Raw genomic sequence first — 17,752 nt, 5'->3', positions numbered from 1 at the left:
TATACTTCACTCGTCGAAAAACAAAATTTTTACTTGGTTACCCCGATTTTTTACCTAAGCAAAAATCGTAGATCATCAATCGATCGTCTATCATTTGACAGTCATTCGAAAACATATAAATTGTCAAAAAACCGTAACTCGGTGGTGGATGCACAGTGGTCTGTAAGTGAAACGAGCGTATAATGTCGGTAAGTTAGAAATTCTTACAAGTCAACGATAAGTAAGTGCTGACTATGTTATTTTTTTATTTCATTAAAAATTCTCAAAGTAAATAAAAAGATAGGCAAATGAGAATTTTCAGAAAATACTCGGGATGAAAAATTTGAAGAAAAAAATAAATTATTGTAATTTTGTTTATTTCAAAGTAAAATCATAAAAAATTAATTAGATTACATACAATCAACAGAGATCCATCATTTCAATACTTTTCAGAAGAGTTTATGACCTACAGCAAGTATTGAATTTTTTTCATAGTTTTCAATGAAAAACCATAATACTTTTTGTTTAATTATTTGTTTATGACAAATGTAATAATAACTATTGTTTTTTTGTTAATCGGGAAATATTTTTTTCAACAATTCATTAGTTCATAAATTATAATTCATTTTTAACTCAACTTTTAACATATTTTCTATACCTCTAATATTTTTACTGTAATTCTACAAATTTGGATCCATTATTAAGGATTTGAGTTTTTTATTAGAGACGAAAATTTTGATTTCAAAATTACGGCAAAATTGTTTGTTATCAAGAAAAATTATTATGAGATATTTTTTTTTGAAATTAAATTTTAAGCAATTTCTTTTCCAGAACTTTTTTTATACAATTAATAATTTCACCGTAATTTCTAAATCAAGATTTTCATAACTTTCAAAAATTTGAATCATTAATTACGATTATTATTTTGAATTTACGGAAGAAATATAAATTCATTTAAGCTATTTTCATTTGTAAAATGAAAAAAAAAAAAAAATTGGAAAAACGGTTGACCCTGAAGGCCATCCGTGCAACTTCCCGCTAATTCCATACCTAGGCGCTTAAAATTGCACTTATGACTTCTTCGAGCTGTTCGAGCTCAAAAATACAAGTTATGTATTATTTTGAGCTCTCCGAGCTCAAAGAGATAGCTTTGCTATGCTTTTGAGCTCTTCGAGCTCAAAAGTCTTATCGAAATTCGATGAAACACAATTTTTCTAATTTTCAAACTGCTGTTACTTTTTAATAAACCAACCGATTTTCACGTGGTAGGCGGCAATCGATGTGGTTTTTTGAGCTTTATCAATGATTCTGAACAAAAAAATTGATCTGATGAAAAATTCCGGAGTTATTGCAAAAAAACACTTTTTTCGATTTTTTTCGACAACGATATCTCACGAACGCATCAACCGATTCTGACGCTCTATGTGGCGATCGATGCGGGATTTTAAGGTTAAGAGCTGATTAGTTTTTGAAATTGATCGGTTCAGCCAATTCGGAGATATTTAAAAAAAATGAAAAACAAACAACTTTTTTTTTCACTTTTTTTGCAATTTCTCAAAATCTGCTAATCCGAATCAGTTCCAACTAACAGGAAATCTAAGTTTAGCAAAGCCCTTTCGAATGACACCAACCGCGATGAAATCGGTCAAGCCGTTTGAAAGTTACGAGAGGTTTACACACACACACACACACACACACACACACACACACACACACACACATACAGACGTACGGACATCATCGTGAAAATAGTCAGAAAAGCTTCCTAGGATCTCGAAACGTCGAGATCCGATGAAAACTCGATTTTCGAAAAACGGGGTAAAACCAATAACTTCCCGATTTTTGAAAATTTTCAATTTTCTTAGCAGGAAGTTAAAAGTGACTAAATAAAACTTTTGGACAGTGTCTCAGATAGCTTAACTGGTAGAGCATTGGGCGCGCAACTAAACAGCCCGGGTTCGAGTCCCGGTCCGAACTATCAGAAATATTATTTTTTATTTTATTGCTTGTGACAGTAGCGTGAATTTTCCGTGATTTGACAGTATATTGAGCGTACAGTGTTGGTCATAATGTCGTTGATTCACTTGCGTACATTCATCTTTTCTACACTCACAGTCGGTACATCAACTGTCTTAAAACAGGCGTTTATTACTCACTTCTCTATTACTTGGAGGTGCATAATTAATGTTTGCATCGTGAAATCACCGTATATATTTAATAAATTTATAGTAGACGTCTTTCACAACGGTATCCGATGCTGACTGACAAATCACTCAATAAAAACGAATCTTATACGGTGAAACGACCGTGAATTAACCGTGCTTTCACCGTGTCGCCGAAACCGCCAGGTAAACCAAAAATTAAAAAAAAAAGGTACCTAAAGGTCAATATCAAAAAAAGTTATGGCTAGTTCAAAATAAAAAAGCCATTTTTTTGAAAAATTCATATTTTTTTTGGGTTGGATGAAAAAATTTGAAAAAATTCTCAAAAATGTCTTTCAACGGCTAGAAAAGAATAGTAAAGTTTCAGCTAAATCTAAAGGGGTCGGGTTCAAAAGTGGTCGATTTGACATGGAATACCCCATATATATAATCGAGATTTCACACTGCACGACTGTGTAAAGTACTCCAGGTTCATTTTTACACCAAAATTTTTTACAGTGTTATTTATTTAGAAATAAAAATTTGGCTTATAATCATAATTGAAGAACTTAGAAGGAAAACATCGAATAAAGGAAAGTATTTTTCATAAATTTGACATAGTTTTTTAAACGTTATGTAGAATTATTATTTTGTGAATTAGAAGATATACTCATTTCATAATCAAACATTGCTTCCTTTTTCATATCTATCTATGTTATCTTATAATAGCTATCTGGGTTTGATATCTACATGTTGGTGATTCTGGGAAAATTGTGGATTTCAGAAACAAATAAAAATATTTCAATATGTAAGTTATAGTTGTTTTTTTGCTTAAATTGTATATAGAGCTATCTGTTACCCGCCTGCTACGCTGGGTGCTTTATAGAATTGTATTTTCAGATCTAGACTTGAAATTTAATTGGAGTATTGTTTTGATTTGCACAGATTCCAAATTCTATCAAATTGGACTGTATCTTTTATCCATGTGATTATTCTAGCTAAAATTCATTGTAACTCTCAACGTGCAATCACTATAACATTCCCGTGGCTTTCTTCCAAAAATGAATATTAATTGCAGGTCTCATAAGTGAAGTTGAAATCTGCCTAGCTTAAATTGCGACAAATTTCGCCGTTAATTAAAATTTCCTCCGTAACATCAATTATACATAGAAAATTATTTGTACTTTTTTTTACGAATTTCCTTAAAATGAGTAGCCAAATTTCTTTTCTATATCTCATATGCTTAGAAAATGCAATGCTTTTAATCTGTTACATTTTCGCGATCCCGTAATAAAAACAATTCATCGGTTATGTGATCAGCAAAAATAAAATGTATGAAAAAATTCTTAGTCCGTTGACTGAAAAGCTATATGTAATGTTAAATTTTGGAAACGTTACAATGACTTTTTTGCTGCTGCAAAAGAGACGATTGTTGTAAAAAAATATCACTATAAAGAAAGAAAAATATTTAAATCTTTTGACCTCGGAAGCCATCCCGGTATTTGCCTGTTTCTCTCGAGATTCTATTAAATTTTATATTTGTAGAAACTGTATATGTTATATTTGAAGAATATGAATTTTTTGACAATTATCACTCCCGCATTCCTGTGTGGGGGAGAAAATTCATAAGATCCTATTTGAGATGATTTCTACATTATAAATATAAGATTCCAACAAAACTTCGAGTCCATAAAAACTATCGATTGGAAATGAGAAATTTTCATTGTTAACGCCCCCACAATCCCTTTTGGGGTTAGAATTCGAGAAAATCCATTCTCAGCTGAACTTGACATCGTACATGAAGATTCCTACCAAATTTAGAATCTGCAGAAGTTACAGTTTGGAAATTAAAATTTTAGATTTTAACTCCCACCCCCGCAATCCCTATCGGAAATCAAATTTTCTTGCTCTCCTAGCCGAAAGTACGCTCTTCCGGGACGCACTGTACTCCAGGAAGAGCAACTTTTAAGGCCTGCTCTCTACGCATGCGCGCTACGCATATTTTTTGGCAGGCAGCACAGAACTTCGCTTTCTTTCGTACTTTCGTGGTACGACTGGCCTATACAGCGAGTTTCAACTGTATATAACAGTCACAACATCGTCTGTATGTAACATGTCAGCGCATAAACTAACCAAAAAATGTCAAATAAATAAAAATAATTTCTAACTAGATTATTGTTAATGAACTATTTAATAATAATACTGCACAAATAATTTATATAAAAATTTTAGAAAATAAAATATAAAAGTTTTGTAGATCAAAACTGTCAAAAACGCAAATGACCCTAAATCTTATCGGCCAATTTGCCTCCTTTCGGGTTTAGGTAAGGTGTTCGAGAAGCTCATCAAAGAGCGACTTACTACCACAGTCTTAGTGGAGGGGAACATCCGACAGTTTGGTTTCACAGCCAAAAAGTCGACGGAAGATGCAATTGTGGAGATGCGCCGATTTGTAGACTCTTCAGAGAAGAGACTGGTGGTCGGACTTCTCTTCGATATCTCTGGAGCTTTTGACAACGTGTGGTGGCCGTTAGTACTGGAGGGCCTCAAGGCCAGAGGCTGTCCTAGCAACATTTACGCGGTAATTCGGAAATTCTTTGAGGACAGATCGGTCGCGCTGTCATGGGGTTTTGGTAGCGAATCGAAAACGCCGACGCGAGGGTGCCCTCAAAGATCAGTGCTAGGACCATTATTTTGGAACATCATGTTCGACGATCTCCTCAAGAGACTCGAACTGACAGAATACGGGAATAAATTTGTTGCATTTGCTGACGATTTGCTCGTCTTAGTAGAAGGCTCTTCAAGGAAAGAAATAGAGCGTAATAGTCAAGTAGTAGTAAATAAGATACTGGAATGGTGCTGTTCCGCAAAGCTCGAGCTGTTGAAGTCGAAGACTGAAGCCATCTTCCTCAAGAACGAATTTGTGCATCGCGGTCCACGTAAGGACAAAAAGAGCCCGTACCCCTATGAAGCAAAAGGACGACAGAGAAAGCTCAAGTACGATAACAAACCGCCAAAAATAATGATAGGAGGCTCCAAAGTCAAATTCAAATCAAGCGTTAGATACTTAGGGGTACACTTCGACGAGGGCCTCAAAGTGAAAAATCACATTAAAACAAGGCGCGCGAAACTAAGTAGGGTATTCGGGCGCATGCGGCGTATTGCGCGGGCAGAATGGGGATTGCGATACCCAGCTATGTCCACCAAATACAAGGGTTTCTTTATGCCCGTCGTCACATATGCGGCGGCAGCTTGGAGTGACCGTTGCGATAGGGAGGACCAGAGATATCTTCGAGCACTTCAGCGTCAGGCGCTAATAACAACAACTACTGCCTACAGGACAGTTTCGCTTAACAGGATTTGCGTAGTCACGGGTGCAGTGCCCATTCAGCTCGTAATAGACGAACGGTGCGCGCGATACAACCTCCGTATTGGCAAACAGGCTACCCTTGGAAACGTCACCGTGCAGCCAGATACGGAGGATCGCCTTGTAACCCTTAGAACTGAAACCATACGTCGGTGGCAAGAACAATGGGATACATCAGAGAACGGCCGTGAAACTAAAGTCGTCTTCCCAGACGTAGCAGAGCGTCTAACAAACAAATGGATCAGCCCTAACTTCTGGCTGACCCAAATCCTAACCGGTCACGGTTGCTTTAAAGAATACCAATTCAAGTACGAACATATGGATAGTAGATTCTGCGACGAGTGTAGGAAGAATGGGTTAGAAGAAAGGGTCGACAACGTGGAGCACTTAATGCTTGAATGCCATGAGTACGAGCCTCAACGCGAGGTGCTCAAGGACATATGGGGTGGGAACGCGGAGTGGGCGACCATTACGCGTGCGATTGCCACATCCCAAAGTAACTTCAAGCTTTTAAAAGGTTTCAGTAAAGTAGTAATGTGCTGCAAACTCCAAACCCAACTAGCTAACGAAAACGCGACTAGGGACGAGACTCAACAGACATCCACCTAGGTAGAGTCGGAGCGCCTAGGCACAAGCGATATGCTCCACACAATTGTGAGAACAGTATAAAGCTTTGGATGATTGCCGTAGAATAAGTTAGGGAAAATGACCACAAACAACACAAGTGCCCGGGCACCCTACACACGCAAACACTTACACGTAGAATCATATTTTACACACAACACATTACACAAACAACATGGTCTTCAATCGACTCCGCCTCCCCGTGGTCCCCGCTGGATCCTGCTCATATTCTGTGGGTACATCTCGATGTGCCCACAGGGAATGAGTTGCCAGAGGAGTCGATGAGAGTTGCACACACTTACAATTGTACGCAACTCTTGCAGCTGTTCAATGAATGTGTATAAACACAAGAGAGCAGCGGTTTTTCCTTGTCCGCGAACTTGGCTGTGTTCTCGTTATGGTGAGGGTAGGACAAATATACGTGCGTGTATAGCTCTTTTGAGCGCAGGAAACGGCCTCTTCGGAGGTAGGCGAAAGCCTCGCCATATATTCTTCTTCTTCGAGAGATCGTGAACGAAAGAAAACCGAAAAAAGAGTTTTTTTGACATAACTTCGTCATTTCTTTTCGGATCGTTTTTGATGATACAGAATAATTTCAGAGCTTAAAAAACCGCGTCGATCGTCGTCAAAAACGTGGAAATCGGTTGATTGGTTCGAGAAATATCCTCGATAAAATATTTGGAAACAAGTGTTTTTTTAAGGGGGTATTCTAGTCTAGAGGTCTGAATTTCGAGCGTTTTTTGGCAATTAATATAAAAGAAGCAGTTAATATTTTTACTATACAATTTTTTATCATTTGTTTATTGATATTTCAAGAATACAAAAAAATTCATTTAAAAAAAAAAAATAAATTTTCAAAAAGATATAAGTCCTTGAAGTAGAGAAAAAAAAAAGGCCGTGTCCTCGTGAAAAGGATTTCTCCCTTTGTATTCATCTGAAAAAAAACAATGCCAAATTATTGATCAGTACAAATGTCATTGTCGCACAAACCAACAAAACTTGAAAAAAAAATTTTTTTCACAAAATGGCGGCTGTTTAAAAATAGAAGTCGATTTTTTTACTCATTTTTCAACTTCCTCCAATTTTTTAAAAATATTACAAATTTGATATTTTCAATTTTTAGTGGTTAGTGCGAAAGCGAGATAATTGAAGAATATTCATGCTAAATTTTAAGTAAATCGGCTGATTAGAACCTAAGATATCTGCATCACCGTATCGAAAAAAGTAGTTTCGAGAAAAACGCGTTTAAAGTTTAACGTTCAGTTTCAGGCAGCGTAACTGATAAAATAGTACGTATAACTTAAATTCTCTTAATCAGCCATCCCAGCTTCATACATTGGGCCTTTCTCTACTTCATATTGACTGTTTTCAGCATTTCTCTCTGTATAATGAAGCATCTGAAGCTCGAACCTCAGACCGTTCAATACTTACTGCGCTGCGCCTAACAGCAAACCCATGGGATTCCAGACCTATTTTTATTCCCATTAGACTCATTATTTGTAAAATAGGATAAAAGCCTTCATTGAAAATGCAAACTGCTAAACAATTAGCAATCTCAATTGTCTGGGACCCGGCATGGATATGTTTGGGTGCAAATGTCCATATTAAAAAGTTAAGTGACTCGTTGTTATTTTGAGTTTTGCTGCCCAAGCAACGTTTTAATAAAGAATCATATGATAAGCATTCGTAAAAAGGTTTCATAACTTTTAAAACCTTATCAGTTAGAGGTGGATTTTCATGGTGAAAGTCATCCTCAGTTCCTTCGGCCGCTGCTTTCTGCCACTTGCACCAGCTGTCTAGTCCAGGAGGACAATTCATGTGCTGAGGCTTTTTATCAGTTGAAATTTTATGCAAGTACGTGGCCCATATTTCTCGTTTCATATCTTCAACGGATTCAGGATGACGACGGATAGCTAATCCGTAGTACGCAGACAACTGAGTGATTACTTTATCAGTCAATTTACCAGCACCCTTACCACCAATTCCACTATTTTCTTTTTTTGCCTTCCGGAGACACGATCCCTTACGTTTTTGATATAGTAAACTATTGATATAGTAAACTAAAAGTATATGACAAGAAAGAAAGAAAGCTATTCATACTCAGGTAGCCCGGATCGCCCGTAGTCTATTGTTGCAGTCGTCCGCTCAACCCGGTCTAGTTGCCACGACACTAAAACGGCTGTAACTTTGAAAATAATTTGAATTTTGAAAAATCCTTTCAGGGAGATATTTTTGAATATCTAAACTATCGAATTATGAAAAAAAATTTTTTCATTTTTTTCAAAATTCTAGACTAGAATACCCCCTTAAATTAACTCCGACATTTTTTGGAATAACTTTTAAACGGCTGCACTGATCGATTTCAAAAACTAATCAGCTATTAGCATGAAAAAATTACTTCGATCGCCGTCAAGCCGGTCAAAATTGGTAAATTCGTTCAAGAAATATCAAGAACGAAAGAAAACCAAAAAAAGTGTTTTTTTGGAATTACTCCAAATTTCATAGTTTTATCAATTCAAACTTGAAGATTCTTCATGAAACTAAAAAAATTGCGTCGAATACTGCCAACCGCATGGAAATTGATTGATTCATTTAAAAGTTAGTGAGGTTTGAAAATTTTAAAAATATTGTTCTATGATACTTCTATCAGACTTTTGAGCTCGAAGAGCTCAAAAACGTCATTGGTACAGTTTTATGCACCTAGGTATGGAATTAGCGGGAAGTTGCACAGATGGTCTTCAGGGTCTACCGTTTTTCTAATTTTTTTTATTCAATTCAAGAAGATGAAATTCTTCGAAATTATTTAATTGATTTAAATAAATTTTTTTTTCTGTGTAGGCGCATTTCTATCAAGACCGAGTTAGTTATCCGACCGAGCGAAGCGAGTTATCCATGGCCTTCAGGGTCAACCGTTTTTCTAATTTTTTGTGTTGATTTGAGAGAATTAACAAACGAAAATGTTAAGCTTACACATGAAAGTGCGAGATTTTACATAAAAATTCTTATCATAAAATAAATTTGACGCGATGACACAAAATTTTTACTATGTAATTTTCCAGTTTCTGTACAAGTATTTTGTAATTTACTTTAAAGTTTATTCATTGGATTAATAAAAATCACAAAAAAGTAGGAAAACCCGATTAGTAAAGTATTCGAAAAAGTTGGAGAGTTAAAAAAAAATATGTTTATTGACGATTGCATCGAGCCTAAATTTTTTATTTCATCAAAGTATTTTTGAGAATTTTTTCGACAAAATCGAACGGAGCATACATTTCGAAAATCGATTTTCTTCCAAATAACGAAAAAAATCGATGAGGGCAAAAGTTTTAAATATATTGGTGCGTAGTTTGCAAAGTTATAAGTATTTAAAAAAAAAAATTGAATTGTGAAAAAATTCGCATCTCAGAAATGGATGGTCAAAAAAATTCGAAAAAATCCATGAACACGTTTTCAAGGGGTCAAGTCCAAAAAGTGGGCAACCTGGCATGGAACGCCCTATTTATATTTTTATCTCCTTTCTTCTCACTATGTTTTTCATTGTCTTGTGAATAATTTAAAGTTGCATAAGGAAACAGTTATGTACCAATGGTCTTGTCAATATTAGATTTCTCGTAGGCTTGCTAAGCTCTTGAGAATGGGATGAATATAACATAAGTGCATTGCCGTTGGTTTTGCCAGTCCTCGTTTGCCGAAGACCCATGACCAATTCATCGTTCTCCGGAGATTCATCCTGTAATGCTTTAATACGCTATCAATATTGTGTGTATACTGTATATAGGTGACAGAACGTATTAAACCTTTCGTGATCCTTAGTTATACGCATTTTAATACTTTCATAAAGTACTTCTAAATATTAATTTCTCTTTTCTGGATTTTTTCATCACTCTTAATTTGTATTTTTAATAATTTTCATTGATTTTTCCCTTCATAAACTGATAGAAGGATTTGTTTATAGTTAAAAATATTTGTTAATACACTAGTCACAAAAATTAAGGGATATAAAAAAAATTCCAAATTTTGGGGTGATTTTCAATGAGCTGTAACTCCGAGGAAAATGGTCATACAGAAAAAATAAAAAAAGAAAATTGTAGCTCCAAGTGTCTAGTTTTTAGACATAACCCTGAAAATTTATCATGTCCAGGTCTGGAGAAATCCTAAGAAAACTACCAAAGAAAAATTTTTCCAAATTTTTTTTCGTCTAAAAAAAGATCTACGGACTTCAGAAAAATTTTTTCCGTTGTTTCTTTCCAAAATTCGTTTAGATAATTTAATACCCTTTAATTTGACGTAATCAAAAAGCCTGTACGACGATTTGCCGCGGAGTTATCGTCAATCAAAGCAAAAAAGTTCTTTTTGACTTTGATAATCAATAACTCTGGAAATGTTTTCAGAAACGATAACTCATGCATACACACACAGACATGCACACGCACGAAAACACAGACACAAACACGGGTGCATACACACGTGTGTGTAAAAAGCGTAAATGGGACCGAACAACTTCTAAAAAATACGCTTTGGGTAACGCTAATGCCTTCGGTAAGACAGCAGTCGCAAAAAGTCGAGAGAAGTTTGAAAAAAATCGAGAAAATTTTCAAAAAAAATTGAAATTTTTTTCTTTAAATTTCTTAAACAGTAAATCTCATCGATCAAAAAAATTAAGATTTTTGAGAAAAAAAAATTAGGCAAACGGTTGACCCTAAAGGCTATCCCTGCAACTTCCCGCTACCTCCATACCTAAGTGCTCAACAATTCACTTATTTTTTAAGCTCTTCGAGCTCACAAATATAATTTTCGTATAAGTTTGAGCTCTCCGAGCTCAACTAAATCGCTGTTCTGTGCTTTTGAGCTCTTCGAGCTCAAAAGGCTAATGGAAGTTTTATAGAACACTATTTTTTGAATTTTCAAACCGCAATAACTTTTGAATGAATTAACCGATTTTCTCGCGGCTTACTGCATTCAACGCAGTTTTTTGAGTTCTTAAAAAAATCTTTAAACGTGAACTGGTCAGGCTGAAAATTTTATAAAAATTCTGAAACAAACATTTTTTTCAATTTTTTTCGACAACGATATCTCACGAACAAATCAACCGATTTTGACCGGGCTAGTGACAATCGACGTGGTTTCTTGAGGTTAAGAGCTGATTAGTTTTTAGAATTGATCGGTTCAGCGGTTTAAAAGATATTTCAAAAAAACGAATTTTTGGAAATTTTATTTTCGAGATTTCTCAAAATCGATCGACTCAAATTCTAAAAATTAGTATCAAAATTTTAGGGGCAAAGGAACTCTTCAGAACGCCACTTATTTCGGTCGAATCGGATAATCCGTTCAAAAGTTATGCGAGATTTACACACACACACACACACACACACACACACACACACACACACACACACACACACACAGATACGGTGACGTCACCGCGGAAATAGTCAGGAAAGCTTCCTAGGACCTCAAAACGTCGAGATCTGATGAAAACTCGATTTTCGAAAAACGGGGTGAAAACAATAACTTCCCGATTTTTAAAAATTTACAATTTTCTTAGCGGGAAGTTAAAATTTTTTTTCATTGAAAAATTGAATAAAAATCGCAAAATTGCTCATAATGGAGATTTTTGCGAAAACAAAGAATTTGAAGCTTCAGGGCACTATGAAAAAAAAAATCGCAGTGCTTTAAATTTCGCAGAGATTTTAGGGGACACTTTGAGGTTAAAAAATTACCAACGATATTCTTCATTCATCCATTTTATCCAAACTTATGCCAAATTATCCAAATATCCTTAATTATGCGAATTTTTGTCTTTTTTTCAGTCCGAATTTTCAATTCAAAAAAATTTTTTTTTTCAAAAGCCGTTTACTGTTTTTTATAGAGAATATCGTGTAGTTTTCAAAACCTTCCTTAAATTTTCTATACGATCATTATTTCCAGAGTTATTGATTATCAAAACTCTAAAAGAACTTTTTGGCTTTAATTGACGATAACTCCGCGGAAAATCATTGTACAGGCTTTTTGATTACGTCAAATTAAAGGGTATTAAATTATCTAAACGAGCTTTGGAAAGAAACAATGGAACAAATTTTTTTGAAGCCCGTAGACCTTTTTTTAGACGAGAAAAAATTTGGAAAAATTTTTCTTCGGTAGTTTTCTTAGAATTTCTCCAGACCTGGACATGATAAAAAATTTTCATGGTTATGTCTAAAAACTAGACACTTGGAGCTATAATTTTCTTTTTTTATTTTTTCTGTACGACCATTTTCCTCGGAGTTACAGCTCGTTGAAAATCACCCCTAAATTTGGAATTTTTTTTATATCCCTTAATTTTTGTGACTAGTGTATTTAACAAATCATTTATTAGAGGCCACTTTTTAGTTCTTAACAAATATTTCTTAGTTATTAAAAATATTTATTAATATTTAATAAATAAACATCAGATTTATTAAATACAAACAAATAATTTTATAAATACTAAGAAATATTTGTTTAATACTAAAAAGTAGTCTCTAATAAATGATTTGTTAACTATTAACAAATATCATTTAATACAAATAAATCCTTCTATCAGTATAGAAAAATTTATATTCTATTTTAAATAGGAGACAGAATGAGAGATTGTCTCATACGTGGAGCAGTGCAACGAAAAATTGCTTGGGTGGGACACCCGCGAGATGTGGACGCCCAGCCCGATACTCAGCGTCGATTCAGCGGCAGTCCTGCTTATGACGCCGTCGCTACCACATGTAAGAGCCAAATTTAAATTTGTAACCGAGTATATTGCACGCGTAATAATATTTATATATATTTTTATGGAATTCATTGATTCTCTTTGAATATCGAATTTTCTTAATGTTTTTTCATATTTATAATTCATTGTGTTTTTATTCTGTAAACTGTGGTTAATACATAAATAAGTGATAATTCTTAACAAGTGTATAAAAAAGATCTACTGTATTAACAATTTAAAACAATAGTACAAAAAGTAATTTTGTACTGTTTAAAAAACAATATTGATATTTTTTTCATAAAATTGCATTTAGCGATATCTTCTCAATTATTGAAGCAATCGATCGACCTTGAGTTGGGAGGACTGACCTTGTCAATAGGAAGGCGCCACCCTCGGAATAACGAAAAAACCACAATAAACGGAAGTAACGTTGCTTATCGCAATCAGCACCAGGAATCATACGAACGCTCATGTCAGTAATGATCTGCTTAGAATATTACTCGTACATTAAATCTAGTAAACTATTTACTATAAATATGCTATGATTTCAATTTATTTGATAATTTAAAAACGAAATAAAAGCTTTCAATTGGTGAAAAGTGTCTTGCCGGTAACGAAAGTTGGAACTTGTATACAAACATTCTGACCATGTGTGCATGTAAGACATGAAAATGTAATGAAGATATAAGTTGATAGAATACTTCCATGAACCATCTACAAAAATTAATGCTTTGCCTACCTAAGGAGTACAACTTTTTCCTGAAACTTAATTCAAAGGAGAATTCAACATGGATTATAAGTAGGCTCACTATATTCATTTTCTATGCATATAATTTTTTTTTATCTACATTATTATTACACTGTAAAAAAAGCAGTGTTAAAAATGGAATCATTTAAACACCGCTATGTAACACCTGTGTATCAACACCGGTGTAGCGATGCTCTTTTGCGGTGTTGAAAATCCGGTGTTGAACTGGTGTGATACCGGTGTAACAGTAGAATAAACTTACACCGTATCGGAGTATGAATATTACATAATCCATAAAACACAATGAATGTTCAATATATATATATATATATATATATATATATAGCTATATATATATATATATATATATATATATATATTAGGGTGCTTCATTTGAGACGACTATTTTTTTTTTCATTCCATTGACGAAATATTGTTCTGAACATAGAAAAAAAAATTCTCACCAAGGGATAGTTCTTAATTTCAATTTTAAGTACTCGCTGGATGAAATTAAAGTTTTCCCATATAATTAACCCGTTAAAATAATTTTTTTTGCTTAAATTATCTATAGCATAGCGACATTTCATGATATATATATATATATATATATATATATATATATATATATATATATATATATATATATATATATATATATATGGGGCATTTCATACCAAATCGGCCACTTTTTTAGGTCAACCTCTCCAATTTTTTTGAAAATTTTATATGTTTTAAATACCGTCAAAGAACACCTTCATGAATTTTTTTAAATTTTTTTGACCACCCGTTTCTGAGATATTGATTTTTTCCCAAATTTTTTTTTTAAAACAGCTATAACTTTGCGAAAAATACAGCTATCGGGGTCCTGTTTTTTTCAAAATTTTTGTTTTTTAATGCTCTTTCGAGCAAAAAATATTTCTTTTATTTTCTTTGATTCATTCCTATTTTTTTTGAATTTTAAGCAAAAAAAAACATTTTTTCGAATTGTATGCCCCCTTCGGTTTTTTTTTGAAAAAAATTCTCAAGAAAACTTGGACAAATATAGAACGTTTTTAGACCAATCCGATCGTGGTCCAACGTTTCGTTCTATTTTCTTCTTAATTCAAAACTTTTTTTTTTCGGAAATTGCATGTATTTACTTTTACACTCTCATGCATGTGCTCGGATGGTTATTTTTTTGTACCAGAAAAATAATTTAATCAATATTCTCATTAATTTAGCATTTATTTTGCAAGACTCATGATGCGAAGCATCAGAGAGTGCTTTACGATCGAAAATTTTTTTTCGCCTCATTTCGGCACCTATTTTTATTATTATGGTCTTGTTAGTTTACGGAATCAAGATATTTTGCATACTATTGTCAAGATAATTTTATGGAGATTAATTTGACACTTTACAAAAATTGATTTAGTGCACTAGAAATGGAAAAAAACATCAAAATAGGTCAAAAAATTTTCCTGTCCGTCATGTATGAAACTCTGAAAACACTATAACTTGCGAAAAAAATGTATAAATTAAGTTAAATTTTATTTTTTTAATTCTTTAGGAGAATCGCAGATCGAATGCTAATGGTTAGGTAATTCAGTGTCATTCATGTACAATTAACAAAATAAAAAGCCAGAAGACTGTATATCTATAAATATATATCCATGTAAAATTTACATGGATGGTGATATATCTATACATCTTATGTACATTTAATCAACCAGGGGTGCCTGTGCATTACCTTCTTAGAACAGCTATTTTTTCGGCAACTAATTTTGAACGACATAATTTTTTTTTTTTTTAATATTTCATAATTGAATGAGCATTATGAGTCGTGCACTTTTGGATTTTCCAAAATTTATTAATTTAAGGAATTGGAATTAATTCGTAACATTAAAATAATAAGCCTCTTTCAAATTCATACTGAACGTATTAAGCGTTTAATTTTTGATTACTGGTGTTAAAAGTAACTTCAATTTTATGTTCATATTTAAATTAATAATAACACTTACTTAAAATAAAGTTTGATTATGCAATTATTTGAAAAAGTTGTTCATTAATTAATTAAGAGTTGAGTAATTAATTTTCAATAGTACGGTATGTTTACAAAGATCAGTAATCAATAATTAAACACCAATTTACCAAAATAAACAAATACCGTAATAAAAGCCAATGCAACCAACACAAAAATTGTACTTACATAAAAAAGAAATCTAGTCAATCTCGTAGTCAAAAGATGGCGCTTAATACATTCATGATGAATTTGAAAAAGGCTAATTATTTTGATGTTTCGAATAAACTCCAATTCATTAAATGATTAAATAAACTAAAAATCAATGAGAATATTGATTAAATTATTTCTTTGGTACAAAAAAATAACTATCCGAGCACATGCATGAGAGTGTAAAAGTAAATACATGCAATTTCCGAAAAAAAAAATTAGAAAAACGGTTGTGAAGGCCATCCCTGCAACTTCCCGCTGATTCCATACTTAGGCGCTTAAAATTGCACCAATGGCGTTTTTGAGCTCTTCGAGCTCAAAAATACAATTTATGGGTTATTTTGAGCTCTCCAAGCTCAAAGAGATTGTTTTTCTATGCTTTTGAGCTCTTCGAGCTCAAAAGTCTGATAGGGATTTGATGACACTATTTTTTGAATTTTTAAACCGCAATAACTTTTGAATGAATAAACCGATTTTCACGCGGTTGACAGCATTCGACGCAGTTTTTTAAGCTTCACGAAGAATCATAAATTTTGAATTGATCGCGCTAGGAATTTTGGAGTTATTTCGAAAAAACACTTTTTTCGGTTTTCTTTCGTTCACGATATCTCTCGAACGAATCAATCGATTTTGACCGGACTGGTGGCGAACGACGTGGTTTTTTGAGCTTAAGAGCTAATTACTTCTTGGAATTGAACCATTGAGCCGTTTAAAAGTTATTCCAAAGAAACCACATTTGAAAAAATTTTTTTTTTCAGTTTTTTGAAGATTTCTCAAAATCTATTGATCTGAATTGGTCCAAATAGTTTTCAAAATCTAAGTGTGGTCAAGCCATTTCGAATGGCATCAACCGCGATGTAATCGGTCGAGCCGTTCAAAAGTTATAAGCGGTTCACATACTTTCACACACACACACACACACACACACACACACAGACTCCGTGACAACCTCGCGGGGATAATCAGGGAAGCTTCCTATGACCTTTAAACGTCGAGATCTGATGAAAACTCGATTTTTGCAAAACGGGGTGAAAACAATAACTTCGATTTTCTTAGCGGGAAGTTGAAAATTTGAATTTTGGAAAAAATTAATATCTTAGAAACGGGTGGTCGAAAAAATTTGAAAAAATTAGGAAAACGGTTGACCCTGGGGGCCATCCCTGCAACTTCCCGCTAATTCCATACTTAGGCGCTTAAAATTGCACCAATGACGTTTTTGAGCTCTTCGAGCTTAAAAATAAAATTTATGGGTTATTTTGAGCTCTCCGAGCTCAAAGAGATTGCTTTCCTATGCTTTTGAGCTCTTCGAGCTCAAAAGTCTGATAGAGATTTGATAAGACACTATTTTTTGAATTTTTAAACCGCAATAACTTTTGAATGAATAAACCGATTTTCACGCGGTTGGCAGCATTCGACGCAGTTTTTTAAGCCTCACAATGATACTTAAATTTTGAATTGATCGCGCTAGGAATTTTGGAGTTATTTCGAAAAAACACTTTTTTCGGTTTTCTTTCGTTCACGATATCTCTCGAACGAATCAACCGATTTCGACCGGACTGGTAGCGATCGACGTGGTTTTTTAAGTTTAAGAGCTGATTAGTTTTTGGAATTGAACCATAAAGCCGTTTATAAGTTATTCCAAAAAAACCACATTTGAAAAAAATTTTTTTTCAGTTTTTTGAAGATTTCTCAAAATTTATTGATCTGAATCGGTCCAAATAGTTTTCAAAATCTAAGTTTGGTCAAGCCCTTTCAAATGGCACCAACCACGATAAAATCGGTCAAGTCGTTCAAAAGTTATAAGCGAGAAGAACTAGATATTAGTTATAAGCAAGAAGAACTGCTGGAAAGAGCTAATCAACGAGGTGGACAAAGACTTGTGGGGTAGACCTTACAAGGTAGTCATGGCACACCTGAAATATCAGCCAATGCCGTCTCCTACGTGTCCTCAACTCTTACAGAAGAT

The 17,752-nt window shown here is 33.8% G+C and overlaps 1 protein-coding gene across 1 annotated transcript in view; it reads left to right on the top strand.

Moving 5' to 3' along the window:
* Window positions 1–13,531: 13,531 nt before the first annotated feature.
* LOC123269695 (collagen alpha-1(XVIII) chain-like) overlaps window positions 13,532–17,752 on the top strand; it is a gene marked incomplete in the record, with an annotated part of 201,774 nt that continues 197,553 nt past the window's right edge. Inside the window, 1 exon segment of the mRNA XM_044735531.1 lies at window positions 13,532–13,631. Within this exon segment, the coding sequence (XP_044591466.1) occupies window positions 13,621–13,631 (11 nt within the window).

This window comes from Cotesia glomerata, linkage group LG7, assembly GCF_020080835.1.
Source record: "Cotesia glomerata isolate CgM1 linkage group LG7, MPM_Cglom_v2.3, whole genome shotgun sequence".
In the NCBI taxonomy this organism is placed as follows: domain Eukaryota; kingdom Metazoa; phylum Arthropoda; class Insecta; order Hymenoptera; family Braconidae; genus Cotesia; species Cotesia glomerata.
Note: the sequence above shows the minus strand (reverse complement) of the source record. Positions and strands in the feature narration are given on the sequence as shown.